Genomic DNA, 18,240 nt, shown 5'->3' with positions numbered 1-18,240 from the left:
AATAGTTAGCTTATGTCCTAAAAAATATCGAGCTAGGTAATGCCATTTGGATGTGCCAAAGTCATCTCTTAAACTGGAAAAAACAGAAAGACGCAGGCTAGCGCACTTAGCTTTAAAATTAACGACGTTGAGGCCCCCAGAGGATGGGGGCGCACAACAGCGATCGCGACTTACATTTTCCATTTTTCCTTTCCAGATAAAAGGCCAAATGATCGACTTAAAGCTATCGTGCACCCAACGGGGTGGGGGGATGACTTTAGCAACGTGCCATAAACGGCTTGCGCCTAAAGTGTTTACAATTAAGGTTCTACCGATAAAAGACAGGTCTCTTTGTTTCCAAAGATTTAGAACCGAACTTAGTTTGTCTAATTTGGCCCGCCAATTGTCGTCGTCGACATTGACGAGGCCGTTTGAGAAGTAAACACCAAGCACTCTCATTTTAGTGACCCATTTGAGGCCATAGGGAGATTCAATTCTAGTTCGCCATTTTCCTAACCACATTGCTTCAGATTTGGACGTGTTCAGTTTAGCGCCAGATCCTTGTTCAAATTTTGATACGACTCGGAGAAGTGAAGAAAGAGATCTTTCGGATTTTAAGATGCAAGTAGCATCGTCAGCGTACTGGGATATCTTATATTGAAGGCCCCCTGCTCCGGGGAGCAGGAAACCTTCAATATCTTTACAATTACGGATTTGCGTTGATAATACTTCTGAAACTAGCACATAAAGGAGAGGAGATAATGGGCATCCCTGTCTCACCCCTCTTCTTAAGTGGACAGGGGGGGACAGGGAGCCATTAACAATGATTCTAGAGAAGGCTTTAGAATAAAATAGTTCGACCCACCCACAAAAGGAGGGGCCGAAACCAAATTTACGCAATACTCTCATCATGAATTCGTGGTCAACTCGGTCAAAAGCTTTTTCTTGATCTAAGGAAATGAGAATACCTGGTTCATTAGTTTTGTCAATCATGTCAAGGGCATCACGAAGTAAGGCCAAATTTGAGAAGATAGTGCGGCCGACCACGCCGCACGTTTGGTCTGAATGCACGATGGAGGTCATGACTTTTTTCAATCGTTCAGTGATGATTTTAGATGCTAACTTGTAGTCCGTGTTTAACAAGGAAATTGGGCGCCAATTTTTTGCGAGGCGTCGATCATCTTTTTTGTGGATGAGTCGTAGGAGGCCCTCGTACTGGCTATCCGCGAGGGAGCCAGCAAGAAAGGCCTCGTTCAAAACAGAAAGGAGAGATTCGCTCAAATCGTTCCAAAAACACGAGTAAAATTCTGTTGGGAGACCATCAGAACCGGGTGACTTGCCGGTCTGAAGGCCTTCCAATGCAGTAGGTAATTCTTTATTAGAAAAAGGGCCTTCACATAGATTGCGCTCATAATCAGTCAGTGAAAATTCGAGGTCGTCAATTATTTCAGTTTGAATTCGCATATCAAGAGGATCTTTGGTGAATAAATTCTTGTAGAAATTGGTTAAAATTCTTTCAAGATCATTTTGAGAATTTCTGAGAACACCGTTCTCGTCAAAAAAAGATTCAAAACTATTCATGTCAGCTCGTTTTTTCTCCAGACGGAAGAAATAGCGTGTTGGTTTCTCGCCTTCTTCGAACCATTGTGCTCGGGAGCGGACTTTAGCTCCTTCGGCTTCTTTCGAGATTAGAGAGGACAATTGGCTTTCCAAATCGCTAATTACACCTGGGTTATTTAAGCGATTAGAATGTAAAGCGTTTTTAGCATGGGTTAATTGCTTAGTAATTAGGATTCTTTTGGCATTTGCTGTTCTCTGTTTACGGATACAGTATGAAATACTTGTTTTGCGGATTTCAATTTTTAGAGCATCCCACCACTCGCGAAGGGAGGCAAATTCGGGGATTTTAAGCTTAAAGTTGTTAATCGATTTTGACATAATGTTTTTAAATTCTACATCTGAGAGTAAAGAGCTGTTGAACTTCCAAATTCCAGGACCGTGATTAGAAGGGTTAGTCGTTAGTTCAATTTTTACAAAGTCATGATCGGATAGGTCGTATACGCATGGAAGAATATTACATTTCGTTACTAGGGTTAAGCCTTTAGCGACGAGAAAGCGGTCAATTCTAGATGCCTGGGTATGGTCTTTGTTAGACCAGGTGAAAGTTACTTTGCGCGGGTTGTTTTTGCGCCAAATGTCTGTAAGTGAGAAGTCAGCACAAAGGGATCGGAGAAGTTTTTGATCAGACAATAGGATGGCGGAACAATTTAATTTATCTAGGACATTGTCTACACAATTAAAGTCTCCCCCGATCACTAGATCCCCTTGGGGGAGAAAGTAATTGTGCAGACAAGAGAAAAAACTTTTACGATCCGAAATAGTATTGGGAGAGTAAATGTTTACTAAATTTAGTTTAGAATTATAGTAGTCAATGAGTAAGCTCAATATTCTTCCTTCGGAATCGGTCAAAAAACGGATAATTCTGCCTGGGAAGTTTAGAGAAAAGAGGATGGCAACACCGGCAGACCTGCCAGTCCCGAAGGACCACAGACATTTGCCGCGCCAGAGTGTTTCGAATTCCTCCGCTTGTTTTTTACATGAGACATGTGTCTCTTGTAAAAAGAATATGTCACACTTTGAATAATTTAATTCTTGAATAATTTTCCTACTTTTTCTAGAAGACCCGAGTCCTCGCACATTTAGAGAAATTATTTTAAGCTTACTCATCGAGTTTGGTTAATAAATAAATAAGCAAATTAATAGATAAATTAATATCTGTACCGCCTTCTCCTGACTCTTTCCCATCCGTCGTCGCTATCAGTATCTGAATAATCGCGGCGAGAAGATCTGTCTCGGTCATCGCGCTTGCGATAGCGGTCACGGTCGCCTCTTCTCTCTTCCCGCTCATCTCTTCGATCATTCTTTCGGTCACCTCGCCGTTCGTTCCCTCGCTCATCTCGCCGTTCATCCCCTCGCTCGTCTCGCCGTTCATCTCTTCGCTCATCCCGCCGTTCATCCCTTCGCTCGTCTTTTCTTTCTGAGTCCTTTTGTCGCTCGTCGCGTCCCTCAGGGAGCTGTTTCCTTTCTTCCTTCGTTTGCTTCTTTCGCTCTTCGTCCTGTTTACGTTTGTCTTCCTTTTCGCGTTTTTCCTTCATGCGTTTCAGTCGTTCATCCCGCTCCATTTTCTTCTGTTCCTCCGTTTTCTCTACCTTCGCACCGGCATCAATATTTGCGCTGAAGAGAACGAACGGGCAGCTGTCAATGAGATGTTCGTCTGACAAACAAACTGAACATTTAGCCCCTTCCTCGCAATCTTCGGAACGGTGGCCAGGGCGCTCACAGTTAAAGCAACGAACTGTTGAGCATTCCCTGGCCAAATGGCTCTCATCACCGCAGTTTCTACACGATTTAGGCTGGTTCGGGTACCAGATACGTATCGTCTCACCGGCCACGCGGATAGTATTTGGGATCTTGTGGGCGATATTCATTCTGGCCGTTCGCACTCCGTTTTCGATATGTTGCGCGATTAGATCACGGCGGAAGCTGAGGACACGGCCATAGTGGCTAAGGCGGCCAATTAAGGCCGTATCCGGCAGCTCCGCTGGCGCCTCATATATTTTCACAATTGCAAGACGGTTCTCGCAGTCGCCAAGAAAGGTTTTCAGCCCCTCGATCTCAACGTATGGGGTTTCAAGAGCAGCCTCCTTCGCCGCTCGCGATACAAAAGAGACTACCCAGGACTTGTTCGAACTTTTCTTCTGGATTGTGGCGATTGAATCAATGTCAATGCCAGCGGCATCAAAGCTCTCCAAAATAGTCTGGGAGGTAACCAAGGTATCCACGGAAAAATACACTGACCGGTCTTTGATGATCTTGGTTTGCCCTAGTCTCCCTCGCAACCGTTGTTTTTGGATGTCACGCAACGCTCCCCCAAAAGAACGGCTGCTGACAACCGAACTACATTCCTTTCTCCCAATTGGCCAATCACAGCTCGGGTTCCATTTTCAGGAACCTTTTCGCGCCAGACTCACCATTTGAGACTCGTCCAATCAGATATCGTTTTCTATCGCGATCCTCATGTTGAAAACACAAGACAAATGGCGGTGCTTAAAGGAGCTTTTCGCAAAGCGTCGTCAAAGTTCAAAATTTTCCGGCTTAATGCTCACCAGAAGCTTGCAATTAGAAAATTTTTTGTCGAGAAAGAAGATGTTTTTGTTAAGTTGCCTACAGGATCCGGGAAATCGTTAATATATCAAGCACTCCCGCTCGTGTTTGACAATGTTACCAATGAAAGTGGTCATATTATTGTTATTGTTGTTGCGTTTTACCAACGTGCGGAAACACTCGATAATTCGGGCCGATTTCCTGTACCGGTGATAAGAAGCCACGAACATAACTAATCGGGTTCGCTCAAGCTAGCAGCGGACTGGCAAATGAAGAAGTACAAGTAGTGTAGGAGACGTTGGCCGACCTAAATTGCAGTGTTCTCGAAGCCTTCGCCCAGTTTGTTGACGGCAAGCACGCGCTTTTTTCCTCCTGATCTCCATCTGTAGTTCGAAGCGCAAGCGTTTAGCCCTTGGCCTAGATTGAAAGGCGTCTTGTATTTCTTTTTGAGTATTGATGTAATTTACTGTTTCTTATATATTCTGACTTTTATAATCTGTAGTAACCTCTTGAAATATTGCGAATAAAGAGTTTCAGTTCAGTTTTTAGCTTCTACTTTCTCAGTTGCTCGCTGAAACTTTAACAACCGCTCAAACAATCTAGCGTTCGTGTCGTTGGCGTAGCAGTCGACGGCTATGTTAAGCGTAGATTCTATAATTTCGAGGAAATTGTGAGAAGTTTTCCCAAAAATATTTACTCTATCTTTACCAGGGCACAACGATGAACATGTGAAACATTTTGAGCTCTCATCGACAAATTTCTCAGTTCAGTGTTTCTCCCGACAGGATAGCTAGATCATCTGCCACATCCATATTTTCGCGTGAAACCTTACGTCATTCAGATTTTCTGGTAGGTGATTGGTCTGTTCAATAGACCGCGAATAAACCGCAAGGACAATGAGAAAGGAATGTAGCTCGGTTGTCAGCAGCCGTTCTTTTGGGGGAGCGTTGCGTGACATCCAAAAACAACGGCTGCGAGGGAGACTAGGTTTGCCCTGAGCCCATAAATGGTACGCCTCTAAAACGCACACCACTGTTTTCAAGGAGTTTTAAGGCCTCCGGGACATCAAGCTCGGACGCTGTTACCCAGGTTCCGTCGGTGGTACTGGTGGACTGCTCATTAAATTGGCTCTCCTGGCTTTCCATTATCAAAACTGAAAGAAAAAAGAGAATACTGATTTTCATAGGCTAAAAGGCCGAGAAGCTTATAACTGTTTCGGCCTTCTGGGCCTTATCAGTGCAGTGCTAATGCTAGAATGGGGGAGAACCGAGAAGTTCACCCCAAACGACCCAACCTTTGTGGTATCGTCTAAGCCATGCCAGAGTGCTCAAACTAGAGTAAACCAGCGAGCATGCGCTGACATAATAATAATAATAAATTAGGTTAATTCAGCGTCTAACTGGTATAAATAAACCTTACAAAGACTTAAAATCAGAAAGAGACTCAGACTTTCTGACATGCATGGGTAAACAATTCCAGGCTTTAACTGTTCTATGGAAATAGGAATATTTTAGCATGTTTGTTCTCGCATATAGAGTTTTAAATGACAGATCAGCATTTCTAGTTCATATGCTGCATTTTTTCTGGAAATAATAAAACTAGATAAGTTAATATTTCCCTTAAACATTTAATAATAGTTAATAGTTAATAGTCCCCTTAAACATTTGTAAAAGAAGATCAAGTCAAGTAGACTCCTTCTGGACTTAAGGGTTAGAAGATGGAGAGATTTCAACCACTCCATGTAAGATTTTATTTTGATCATGAGTCGCATGGCTCGTCTCTGAACGCTTTCAATCATGTCCTGCAAAAAGGTTTGCTGAGGGGACCAGATGTCGCAGGCGTAATCAAGGTGAGGCCGCACAAGGTGTATGTAAAGCTTGCGAATCACAGCAGACTGTGTCTGATTTCCACATGTCCGTTTAATTAGCCACAGGATCTTATTAGCAGAATTTACTTTTGTAAAGATGTGGTCATGCCATGCTAGTGTGTGATGTAGCATTATACCAAAGGAGGATTAATCAGGTATTCCACAATTCCACGCTTCGAACTATATTATCAATTCGCTCTAGTCACGTAATCACTCATTCGAGATGGAGGTAGTTGAGATCAACAGCGAAGTGCAGTCGCGTTCGCCACTAATTTATGTCAACTGCTTGGAATTGGATAGTTAGGGCTGATAGTTTCGAAAGAAACTGTTTGGGGCTGCGTCGGTGGGAGTAACGAAATAATTTGGGTATATCAACAAAGTTGAAATGGTAAATTGGCCACCGTAACGATTACAAAAGCTGACGTTTCGAGCGTTAGCCCTTCGTCGGAGCGAAACGTCAGCTTTTGTAATCGTTAAGGTGGCCAATTTACCATTTCAACTTTGTTGATATACCCAAATTATTTGGATAGTTAGACTTACATCAAACTTTCCAATTTGACTTGTTGTCCGAGACCTCCGGGCTTCTCAATGTGATATTCTTTCAATTTACCCAAACAGCTAGAGGATGAAAGCGAAGATGGAAGACGTTCAGTGCTTATAATCTTCGACTACGATTGCGTCGAAAATCGGTCTCTTGTCGCTTCGGATATCCGACCATATGACGAATATGAAGGAGATAATAACATCCCAGAAATGCCCTGGCTAGACTTACAAGTCTCAAATTGTAATTGCAGTTGCTACCCCACGAAAGGAAAAATCGCCGTGAAAAGCCAGTCTTGCGAAGAAGTGGCAAGCGACTCGAGTTACCAAAAGAAATAAAGAAAACACTCCATCACAAGATACTAACCTTAATTCAGGAGCAAACCTTTACACAGATGTACTAAAAGGGGCATTTAAGAGCCCATGACTGAAAATATCGAGAATCGCTGGCCAAACTGAAAAATCGAAAATTCTGATAATTTTCCTGGAAAACACTTTTAGGGAGATACATTAGAAAAAATATTTCAAAGTCTGAAAAATCAAATGTTTCCGAGAAAACGGGGAAAAACGAAAATTCGGGTTTTTGCCTAATTAATTATGCAAAAAATACAGTAAAATTGAGCAACTTTAGTGTGCTAGTACTGAAAGAGAATGTTTCATAAGAAATCGGGGATGTTTTTACTTGAAAATATAATTCATTTGATTTTTATTTATGGCACTTTTAGGAGCTTTGGTTGAATTTTAAAAATTACAAGATTTTTTAACAAAGTACTCTCAAACACTTGTTGCAAAAAGCGAAAATTCGAGCAACTCCAAGCCTTCAAAACGCGTCTTGGTATGTGAGAAATCATGTCAAAATGCATGCTGGCACAAAGTTTGGTCCTTATACTAAAATAATATGAAATAAAAGATTTGGGTAATTCAGAAAAGTGCCGGCAAAATACAAGAGTTTACGACGCAATGTGGCCAAGGTCATGAATTTGCATGATACAAATCAGTTCTAGAAATCGTACTTGAGAGCTACGAAGTAAACAAGATAGTCAAAGATGGTTAAAAAAATTATTTGATATGGAAATGATATGAAATTATACAATAAAAAATCCATAGACATTGCTGAAGAGGGCTGTAAATTGATGTGTAGATACGAAATTTTCTGTTAATTTGAATTGCAGAAGACTTTGTTATTGTTGGCTCGCTATTTCAACAGCACTACCTACACCTAACTATAGATAAGGGCCGCTGTATATTTCACCATTTTTGTTGACTAGGTGTTTATCATCGACATTATTCTTAGTTGAATAGCTACGTTTTCTGCAACTGCGATAATATTTCTTTTGAAATATCTTGCATATCTTGAAAAATGTTGTGCGAGTAAACAAAGTCACGCAACACCGCAAGCTTCTGCTGTGTAGTTTTTCACCTAAGATAACAGCCCAACTATTTTTTATGCTATTTACTCTTATCTTTTTCGGAAAAAGGGCCACATTTCTGTCACAAAAATTGATAAAAAGGACTTATGTCACGGTAACATTATACCGTGTTGCAGTCTGGGCAATAATTCTCTATGATGTAATCACGGTCTTTTTCTTAAAGGTAAACACGTGCGAGGTTTTTCACAGAGCATAAAAGAAAACGATATCATTCTGTAGCTTTGCTTCTCTTCGAGAATATCTGACTGTTAGATTTACCATCAAACAAGGAAGTGGCAAAAAGGTCGACGCGGAAATGGTTGCAACAGAAATGAGAAGAGCAAAGGGATCGAAAGGGAAGCGCTTGTTCAGTGTCTCTGAGTTTTTGGCGACTCAACAAGTAGCTTCATCTTTTCCAGAATGGCACCAAAAGTGAAACAGCAGACAGCCCTCTGCGCACAAGCTGTAACTGAGGAAGATCTGGTTGCTATGGAAGAAGAGTTTAATTTGTCAAATGCTAAGGAGTCTATTTTTGAGCAGTTAAATTAAAATGTAACCTGGGGTTGATCAGAGAAAAAAGACATCTTACATCGCTCTGCTCGAAGACCTTGTTAAATGCTGCTCATGCAGTGCAGTTTAACAGGCAAATGGCAAAAGGCTGCATCCAAAAAATTGAGTTTTATATGAACGTTGATATAAAATGGGGGCCATGGAGCATATTTTAGATCGGAGGAGCTATTCAGTAGTTCACGCGTAGTGTGAGCTCATTGACACCAACTTATCAATGAGGGTCCTGGGGCCTCCCCTCCGAGGAGAGCCTCCTTTTGTCTGTTTCTTAGTACGCCCTTCTTGGTTCAGAAAGACTGCTAGATAAGGTGTCCTGGGATATGCTCCCCCCCGCAATTTTTTAAATCTAGAGCTTCTGAAATCACCGGAAACGCATTTCAGTCCTTGGAAAAATTTGTCAACTTTTTTTTAATTACAAAGATTGAAATAAATAATAATGATAATAATAAATTTTTCCTGGTAGGGCTACAGCCCACTCAACCCCATAGCTCCGCAGTCCCCGTATTAAAGGCACAAACCGGAAATGAAAAAGCCCCCTTCGAACCGCACTTGGCAGTCAGCCTGAAGTCAAACAGGATCAGGCCGGCGAGATGTTGTTCGATAAAGACTCATTAAAGAGTTTATACAAATAATTTAAAACGAGATATATAGGACTGGATGCTTTAGAATGGAGTTTTGACGAAATAAAGGATCGTGTCCGCTTTACTCGGCAACTTCACCTTTAATCCAACGTGACAATTGTCACGCAATTAAAACATTTTGCTTTTCCTCAAGACAGTATCGAGATAAAAAACAAAAACCTCATTGGCTTGAAAAAAAATTAAACGCTATTAAATACTGGTCATTATTCTTGTACATTTTATGTTGAAGCCGTCAAAAGAGCCCTTCCTACACCAGAACCGTTAGGCGGTACGATTTCTACAACTGATTTGCATCATGCAAATTCGTAACCTCTGGCCACAGTGTGTCGCAAAGCTTTCTGTTTTGCCGGCACGTTTCTGAATTACCCAAATTTTTTACTACACATTATTTTAGTAGAAGGACCAAACTTTGTGCCAGCATGTAGTTTGACATGATGCCACACATACCAAGACACGTTTTGAAGGTTTGAAGCTGGTCGATTTTTCGCTTTTTTGCAACAAGCATTTGACAGCACTTAGTTAAAAAATCATGTAAATTTTAAAATTAAACCAAACTCCTTAAAATTCCACATATAAAAGTCACATTAATTATAATTTGAAGTAAAAACACTCCCGCTTTCTTACGAAACATCCTCCTTTAGTACTAGCACGCTAAAAGTTGCTGAATTTTACTGTATTTTTTGCATAATTAATTAGGTAAAAACCCCAATTTTCGTTTTTCCCCATTTCCTCGGACACATTTTATTTTTCAAACTTTGAAATATTTGTTTTGAATATATCTCCCTAAAGGAGTTTTCCAGGCAAATTATCAGAATTTTCGATTTTTTTAGCCTGGCCAGCAATTCTCGATATTTACAGTCACTGCCTGTTAATGCAGGTAGCAAAGGCTATTGATCTATCAAAAGCGGGCCGGGTGATACACCAGTCGAGGAAAGACGTCAAAATTTTGGCGCCAATTTAAGCAATTTTCAACGGCCACATATTCCTACAAAATTTGGGGACTTAAGGGGACCTTCGCTAATATTGAAAAGTGCCATTATTCAGGCACCACCAGGCGGAATAATATGCTTAAGTACCCACCAATAATAGCACAACAGGCAAATATCGATCAAGCGTTAAAGTAAAGCGCATAAACAAAGCCACTCAGTCGTTCATACCACTCATAACAAAGGCGTTTTTTTGCCATTTAGAGAAGAGCTACTAAAGTACTTAAGTCAACTTAACTGTTACAAATATACACAAAACCGTTCAAATCACTTTCCGTGCTCCTGAATAAGGACAAACAGCCGTTTAAAATTCAGTCAACTTTCCAGCGCGTGCACTCGAATTCGATGCAATGTGACACCTCATCGATAATAACGCGCAAGGGCTAATGGGATACCGACTAATCCTCTTTTTATTATACCTAGATCCTTTTCCGTGTCAGATAGGAGTAATTGTGCCGTACCAAGGGGATAGATATTGTGGATTGGTTTTTTCTTCCTTGTTATACAGAGCTGTTTACATTTCTGTGAATTAAAGTTCATTTCCCATAGTTTGCTCCAATCATGTAGAGCTGCCAGATCGTTTAGGAGGGTGTAACAATCATTAAGGTCGTTAATCACTCTGGCACACTTTGCATCATCTGCATAGAGGGGAAGACTGGTACCAGTAGAAAGGTTTTCCGCAATGTCATTTACATATACAAGAAATAGAATGGGGCCAATGATAGATCCTTGAGGAACTCCGGAAGTAACTGGCTTCCAGTCTGACGCAATGCCTTCGATGAAGACTCTATGACGTCTATTTGTAAGATAGTCTTGATCCAGGCTAATAATGGATTTAGAAAGCCAAGCATTTCGAGTTTATACATAAGTTTCTTATGTGGTACCCGGTCAAAAGCTTTTGTCATGTCCAGGTATATGACATCAGTTTGACCACCCGAGTCAAGTGTTTTTGCCATTGAATGAATATATTGAACAAGTTGGGTGACGCAAGATTTATGTTTTCTGAAAGCATGTTGTTCTGGGTGAAGAAGGTCTTCGACATGGCTGTAAATGTGGGTATGGACACATCTTTCAAGTCCTTTTAACATAATGGACAAAAGTGAGGTACCTCTATAATTGGTAACTACATCTTTTTGACTAGATTTAAAAACAGGGGTGAGATTTGAGTCTCTCCATTTCTCTGGGAAAACACCACTTATTAATGACTTGTTGAAAATTGATGTAACCGAGTCACTTCAGAAGAAAACTCTTTCAAGAACCTGGCAGTTATGCCATCTGGTCCAGGACTTTTTGATGGGTCCAGGTTTTCGAAGATGGATTCAGTTACCTCAGAAACAGAAACAGCCACAGTTGAAATTTCATGAGTAGGTAAAACAGGGTGAGATCCCGGTGGTGGAGGTTCAGCATAAGCATGACTATAAACTGAGTGGAAATATTCAATAAAGAGTTTTCTAGATTTTGATTTAGTGCTATAAAAGCTCCAGAACTTCTTGGGTTCCTTTTCAACAGAATCAGCAAGGTTATTGAGGTAGTCAGTGTACTTTTTGTGGATCAGTTTCTTTACGTTTCTTCTAAGAGATTTAAAATTGTCGATATGGTCTTGGTTTTTTGATTTCAAAGCTCTTCGACTGGCCTTGTCCTTTTTTCTACACAGTGCCTTTACTCCAGAGTCTATCCAGGGGGGGGTGTCTGCTTGTCCCTGACCCTTTTGCGAGGAACAAATTCATTCACTGCTGCCCAGAAAAGGTCCTCCCACTTAATTACGTTCATGTTTATGTCATCATCTAACATAGCAACATGTCAAGGTATATAGGACAGGGTTTTCCTCAGTTCATCCATGTCTGCTTTTTTGAAGTTTAAAATTTCTTTTGGCGTGGCTCTGAAGCATGTAGGTTTGATAGAGATACTGAAAAATATACTGAGATGGTCGGAATGTAAGAAACCCGCGCTCAAGGACAGATCAGCAAGTCAGGCGTAGAAGTCAAAACCAAGTCCAGAATATTTTTACCACGAGTAGCAGAAGTAATTACTTGAGTGAGGAATAGGTCGTTTATGATTTCGTAGGTCTTCAGGTAAAGTTGATCAGTGGAGAGGTGTATTTGATTTATCCAGTCAAAGTCAGACAGATTAAAATCTCCAACAGGGAAAATCTTATTGAAAGTCAAGTTGTTAATACGGGAGCAAGATTCTTGAAGGAGAAGCACGTATTCTATACCAGTATTTGGGGGACGGTAGAAGACACCAAACAGGAGCTTAAGACCGGAGGCAGTTTGCAGTTCATTCCACATTAGCTCACAATCAGTTTCCAGATCGTATCTTCTAACTACCACAAAATCATTCCGTGATGCAAACAGAATTCCTCCACCTTGACGATCCTGACGATCTTTCCTGCGTAGCTGGTAACCTGAGGGAAGGATTTCATGGTCAAGAATACATGAGTTTAGCCATGTTTCAGTAACGGCGATGATATCCAGGTCAGTGCTATAAACTGCAGCTTGAAAATCCAGAAGTTTTTTTGTACGTTGTAACATTTCGTTTATTCTTACAAAATAAAGTTAGGAAGATTTATCTATATTTCGAGGAGTTTCTAATTAAAAGAATCTTCCACTTGTGCTGATTGCAGCAAACTTGGTCCTTAGCTATCTATCATCTCATATCCAATAAGCGGGAGTAGAATCACCACGCGCGAGGTGGTTATAGCAGGGGCGCTAAATTTCAAAATGGCTCCCTCACATTTTGTTAATGTTACGCAAGATGTGATAAACGCGATAGAAGTAAATGAAATTCTGAAGAGCACAAAATATGCTACTAAGTCTGGCGTAACACTTTCAAAAGAAAGATAATTAAGTTTTTGCGGACTAAATTCAATAACCAGTTAAATTCTCGTGGAAACTGACTGCTTATCTCGATACGAGTAATCAAAAGAATTGTAACATAACGGTTTTTAACAACAAAACAAATTTACAACAAAAATCGACAGCACCTGAGCAATAATACTAATTAAAAACAATCTGAGCAATAACACTAATTAAAAACAATCATTCTCCTTAGGCTCAGTGAATATTATTGGATAATCGCCTCGACTTCATTTTGGAGATTATTCAACAATATTCACTTGCCTTCGGCAAATAATTGTTCAATGTTTTTCGTGTCACACAAAAATCACACTTCAGTTAGGCTTGATACTGGGTATTTATGTGTTTCAGTTATGGTATTTTAACAGCTACACTCACCGCTGCCTCAGTTTACGACTCCTCGCTCTCATCATCTATTCAACTCCGACATACGCTGACTCCATCCCAGAAGAGCAACGCTATTGTTAGCAAAGTAATAGCTACCATGTTTTTGTCATATTTTTATTGTACTGTACAATAAATCCATTTAGCCCTATATTTATTTATGCGAAGGAACGCAAGGAGCGCTTGACTACATTTCGTCTGGGTTTTCAACAGTATTTATTATTCAAGAACGAACAAATTTATCCAAAACAAAACAGTTAAATCAAAGGTTTGACGTGGAATTCGTTCTTAGATTTATTTAGCAATTTTAAAAGACTCAGTTAGAGTAAAACTTGCTGGAATATCGTCGTTCAATCTTTCAAGCGCACTTTTCCGGTTAAATTAAATCTAATCGATGCAAGCATTTTTCTAAATTGCTATTAAATTACCACAAAAATGAAATCTGTAATTAACAATTATTCCACAAGCGCGCGTTGGATATGAGATGATAGATAGCCAACAAGGCGCGTAACGCCGAGTTGGCTATAATCATTTCATATCCAACAAGCGCGAGTGGAATAATTGTTTTATTATAAAAAAGGCCCCCAAGATATTAGGCAAATCTTCTCGACTTTATTTTGTAGGAAGAAACTGGATGTTGCAATGTACAGATATCAGATTATGGTATATTGGCTCATATACCATAATGGCTAAGCCAATAAAAAGTCTTGAATTGCATTATTCAATGATCCAGTTTTTAATAATAAATTTTATAAAGTTGAAGGTTGTGGACAGTTTACATTGTTGGTAAATGACAGTTGCGGCTGAGCAAATACATTTACTTGCTTATATGAATTGAAAAGGTATTGTAACACAAAGAACTGCCCGGTGACGATAAAGCCGATTTGCTCTTCTCACTTTGGACTTTTTTCTTCACTAATTAATATCCTATAACTAAAGAAGAATCTGCATTTCGATATTGAATTTCATTTGGAACCGATGATGCACTCTTTGGTACCATCTATAACAAGATTTTGATTTGCAATTTACTATTTTTGCATTAAAACAAATTTCGTCGAGAAAGTCGGTGATAAAGACGAGAGCCCGCACACCAGACGGTAGCTTCGCAAGTTAGCTCCGGTGGGATCTCGTTAACATTGCTAAGTTCTAGATCTCCGTAATCTGCCACTCTGTTTGCGATACTTGTTTATTTTCTGCAAAGTAAGACACTTTTTGTTATTTCGTGCATATAAGAAAGCCATGATTCCTTAGTGACAAAGAACAGGGTGTGATGCAGGCGACAAGCTACAAATTCAAGTTTCGCTCTGATTTAGGAAGGCAATTTAAGAGTTCTTCATGACGGTTTTACGGTAAGAAAAATATTTTATCAGTCAGCAGAGATTTTCACTCAAATATAGATGACTAATCAGCTAGTTAGCAAAAAAAAATTTAAGTTTGGATTATGAAATACAAAACCTCCGTAGTTTGTTGTTCGAAGAAAGAAAACAGATTCTACATCTACATCTACATTTATTAGTCTTGCAAAGGGGGGCCATCACGCAAGTAATAAAATAACAATAATAATTAACAAAATGAGATAAAAAATGTAAAGATAAATGATATATATATATGTTAAAGGTTAAATTCCTCTAATTGCATCTTTAAAATTAATTAATTTATCAATTCCTAAAACACTATTTGGTAAGGAGTTCCAGTCTTTGATTGTTCTACAATAAAATGAATTCTTATACGTTTCAGTGTTCGGTTTTATTTCTATGAATTTATCCTTATGATATGCTCTTAATTGACGGTTTTTCCTCTTGATATAATTTGGGAGTTCCATCTGGACTTCGCCATGGAGAATCTTGTAGAACATGGTTAAACGTGCAGACTTTCTTCTTTTCTGTAATGGAGGCCAGTCCAAATCATTTAGAAGATTTGATACAGTCCCTGGTTTACGCTCCCAACAATTTTTTACAAAACGTGCAGATCTTCTTTGAAAAGCTTCAATTTGATTTACGTGTTTGTCCTTCCAGGGGTCCCAGACTGCGCTTACGTACTCGAGATGCGGTCGAACTAAGGATTTATATGACAGTTCTTTGATAGATTCAGGACATTTTCCAAGATTCCTTTTTAAGAAATCCAAAGATCTGTTTGCCTTATTAGTCTTCATATCAATATGATGACTCCAGTCTAGTGAACTTGACAATTCCACCCCAAGGTATGGATAGTGTGACGCAGACTCCAAAGTATGACCCATCAGCTTGTAATCGAAAATTATTGGATGAGATTTCCTGGTGACTCTCATAACAAAACATTTACTGGGGTTAAATTGCATGAGCCATTTTTTTGCCTATTGTTCAATTGTAGAAAGATCAAGTTGGAGTTGACCAGCGTCCAGAGTCGATTCAATGATACTATAGAGGAAGGTATCATCAGCAAATAATCGTATAGCAGAACTGCAGTTATCCCCAATATCATTTATATAGAGAAGAAACATTAGGGGACCTAGGACTGTCCCCTGGGGAACACCAGATGACACATGGACTGCAGGAGAAGATACTCCATCTACTACAACAGATTGTTCTCTACATGTTAGCCAAGTAGTTATCCAGCTTTTGAGATTACCCCTTATTCCATAATAGTCAAGTTTACTAATTAATCTCTAATGTGGGACAGTATCAAATGCCTTGGAGAAATCCATAATGATTAGATCTGATTGATCTATGGTTGATTTTATGCTTTCTTTCACCCAGAATATTGACAAATTTCAATCTCGTTGAAGCCCTTCAGTTTTATTTGCTAAAACAGTTGTAGAATGTGCAGAAGTGAATCTTTGAGCCTTATCATTATAACTAATGTATGACTCCGGTTGCATTGGACGAACAAGCCTCTACAAGTAACATTTTAGGGAAAAGTTTAGTTGGGATATAGCTGACCAACCAAAAAAATGGAACAGAAACTTACATCAATTATAGGAGTATAAGGGAATGTTATTCATACAAGAATCGCATCATTGAATACAATCTCGCATTGTGATTGGTTAACGAAGCGAGGTATTTAGCGTGGAATTGCGAGTTGAAAACAAGGCTAGTGAAATTGTTTCGCATCTACGTAAGCATAACAACTATCGTCAAATCGTATGATGCACGATCCTTCGCAGTAGATAGTGCTATTTATGCAATAGCGAAAATCAGACCTGAAAAAAATCAGGCCTGTACGGGATTCGAACCACTGACCTCTGCGATACTAGTGCAGCGCTCTACCAATTGAGCTAACAAGCCAACTGGGAGCAGGCCGTAAAGTTGATTCGTAAAAAACCCGTGATGATAAATCAGATACAATGAATATATGAAGTTCATATATTTTGAACTGCGGTATTAAGTACGTATGATGCACGATCCTTCGCAGTAGATAGCGCTATTCATGCAATAGCGAAAATCAGACCTGAAAAAAAATCAGGCCTGTACGGGATTCGAACCACTGACCTCTGCGATACTAGTGCAGCGCTCTACCAATTGAGCTAACAAGCCAACTGGGAGCAGGCCGTTAAGTTGATTCGTAAACCCGTGATGATAAATCAGATACAATGAACATATGAAGTTCATATATTTTGAACGGCGGTATAAAATACGTATGATGCACGATCCTTCGCAGTAGATAGCGCTATTTATGCAATAGCGAAAATCAGACCTGAAAAAAATCAGGCCTGTACGGGATTCGAACCACTGACCTCTGCGATACTAGTCTACAGTTCAAAATATATGAACTTCATATATTCATTGTATCTGATTTATCATCACGGGTTTATTACGAATCAACTTAACGGCCTGCTCCCAGTTGGCTTGTTAGCTCAATTGGTAGAGCGCTGCACTAGTATCGCAGAGGTCAGTGGTTCGAATCCCGTACAGGCCTGATTTTTTTTCAGGTCTGATTTTCGTTCGCTATTGCATAAATAGCGCTATCTACTGCGAAGGATCGTGCAACATACGTACTTAATACCGCAGTTCAAAATATATGAACTTCATATATTCATTGTATCTGATTTATCATCACGGGTTTATTACGAATCAACTTAACGGCCTGCTCCCAGTTGGCTTGTTAGCTCAATTGGTAGAGCGCTGCACTAGTATCGCAGAGGTCAGTGGTTCGAATCCCGTACAGGCCTGATTTTTTTTCAGGTCTGATTTTCGCTATTGCATAAATAGCGCTATCTACTGCGAAGGATCGTGCAACATACGTACTTAATACCGCAGTTCAAAATATATGAACTTCATATATTCATTGTATCTGATTTATCATCACGGGTTTATTACGAATCAACTTAACGGCCTGCTCCCAGTTGGCTTGTTAGCTCAATTGGTAGAGCGCTGCACTAGTATCGCAGAGGTCAGTGGTTCGAATCCCGTACAGGCCTGATTTTTTTCAGGTCTGATTTTCGCTATTGCATAAATAGCGCTATCTACTGCGAAGGATCGTGCATCATACGTATTTAATACCGCAGTTCAAAATATATGAACTTCATATAGTCATTGTATCGTCAAATCGTTACAAAGTTTGGTTTCTGAGTCAATTTAAAATGTCTTCAAAACCATTGTCACCTTCTAAAGAACCAGAGACAAAAAAGCGTTTCTCAAAGTGAGCCTGAGGTTCTTCCTTGTTTTGAACTGAACTATAAATTCTTGGAGAGGCGTGAAAAACTTCTTTCGCTCGCGACAACGCGAAAGCGAGAAAATCCTGTGAAAACGGCCCAGAAAAAAAAATCTTCGAGCTAACAGGTCACGCCAACCCGGTTCAATATCCACCTACAGCCATAATCTTTTAGAAAAACAACGAAGGATGTCAAGCAAGTCGGCTGGGTTTTCAGTC

General features: G+C 39.8%; 2 protein-coding genes and 1 pseudogene across 2 annotated transcripts; 1 reads left to right on the top strand and 2 right to left on the bottom strand.

Annotated features, from left to right (window-relative positions):
- Positions 1–5,798: 5,798 nt before the first annotated feature.
- LOC148728607 (uncharacterized) lies at positions 5,799–7,668 on the top strand. The gene is made up of 2 exons (XM_088725845.1): positions 5,799–5,992; positions 6,629–7,668. The coding sequence occupies exons 1-2, from the start codon at positions 5,861–5,863 to the stop codon at positions 6,887–6,889; spliced, it is 393 nt and encodes a 130-aa protein (XP_088581971.1). The 5' UTR covers positions 5,799–5,860; the 3' UTR covers positions 6,890–7,668.
- Positions 7,669–11,605: 3,937 nt separating this feature from the next.
- LOC148728606 (uncharacterized) lies at positions 11,606–12,684 on the bottom strand (annotated as a pseudogene).
- A 2,271-nt stretch (positions 12,685–14,955) lies between these two features.
- Positions 14,956–16,067, bottom strand: LOC111340247 (uncharacterized). The gene has a single exon (XM_022947066.2). The coding sequence runs from the start codon at positions 15,707–15,709 to the stop codon at positions 15,011–15,013; it is 699 nt and encodes a 232-aa protein (XP_022802801.2). The 5' UTR covers positions 15,710–16,067; the 3' UTR covers positions 14,956–15,010.
- Positions 16,068–18,240: the final 2,173 nt, after the last annotated feature.

This window comes from Stylophora pistillata, chromosome 6 (genome assembly GCF_964205215.1).
Source record: "Stylophora pistillata chromosome 6, jaStyPist1.2, whole genome shotgun sequence".
Classification (NCBI taxonomy): domain Eukaryota; kingdom Metazoa; phylum Cnidaria; class Anthozoa; order Scleractinia; family Pocilloporidae; genus Stylophora; species Stylophora pistillata.
The sequence above is the reverse complement of the archived record's forward strand: the minus strand, read 5'-3'. Positions and strand labels throughout refer to the sequence as shown.

Coding starts and splice junctions, on each gene's coding strand:
- LOC148728607 (XM_088725845.1), top strand. CDS start 5,861: ATGGAGAGATTTCAACCACTCCATGTAAGATTTTATTTTGATCATGAG. Junction 5,993..6,628: donor ATGTCGCAGGCGTAATCAAG/GTGAGGCCGCAC, acceptor TTACCCAAACAG/CTAGAGGATGAAAGCGAAGA.
- LOC111340247 (XM_022947066.2), bottom strand. CDS start 15,709: ATGCAATTTAACCCCAGTAAATGTTTTGTTATGAGAGTCACCAGGAAA.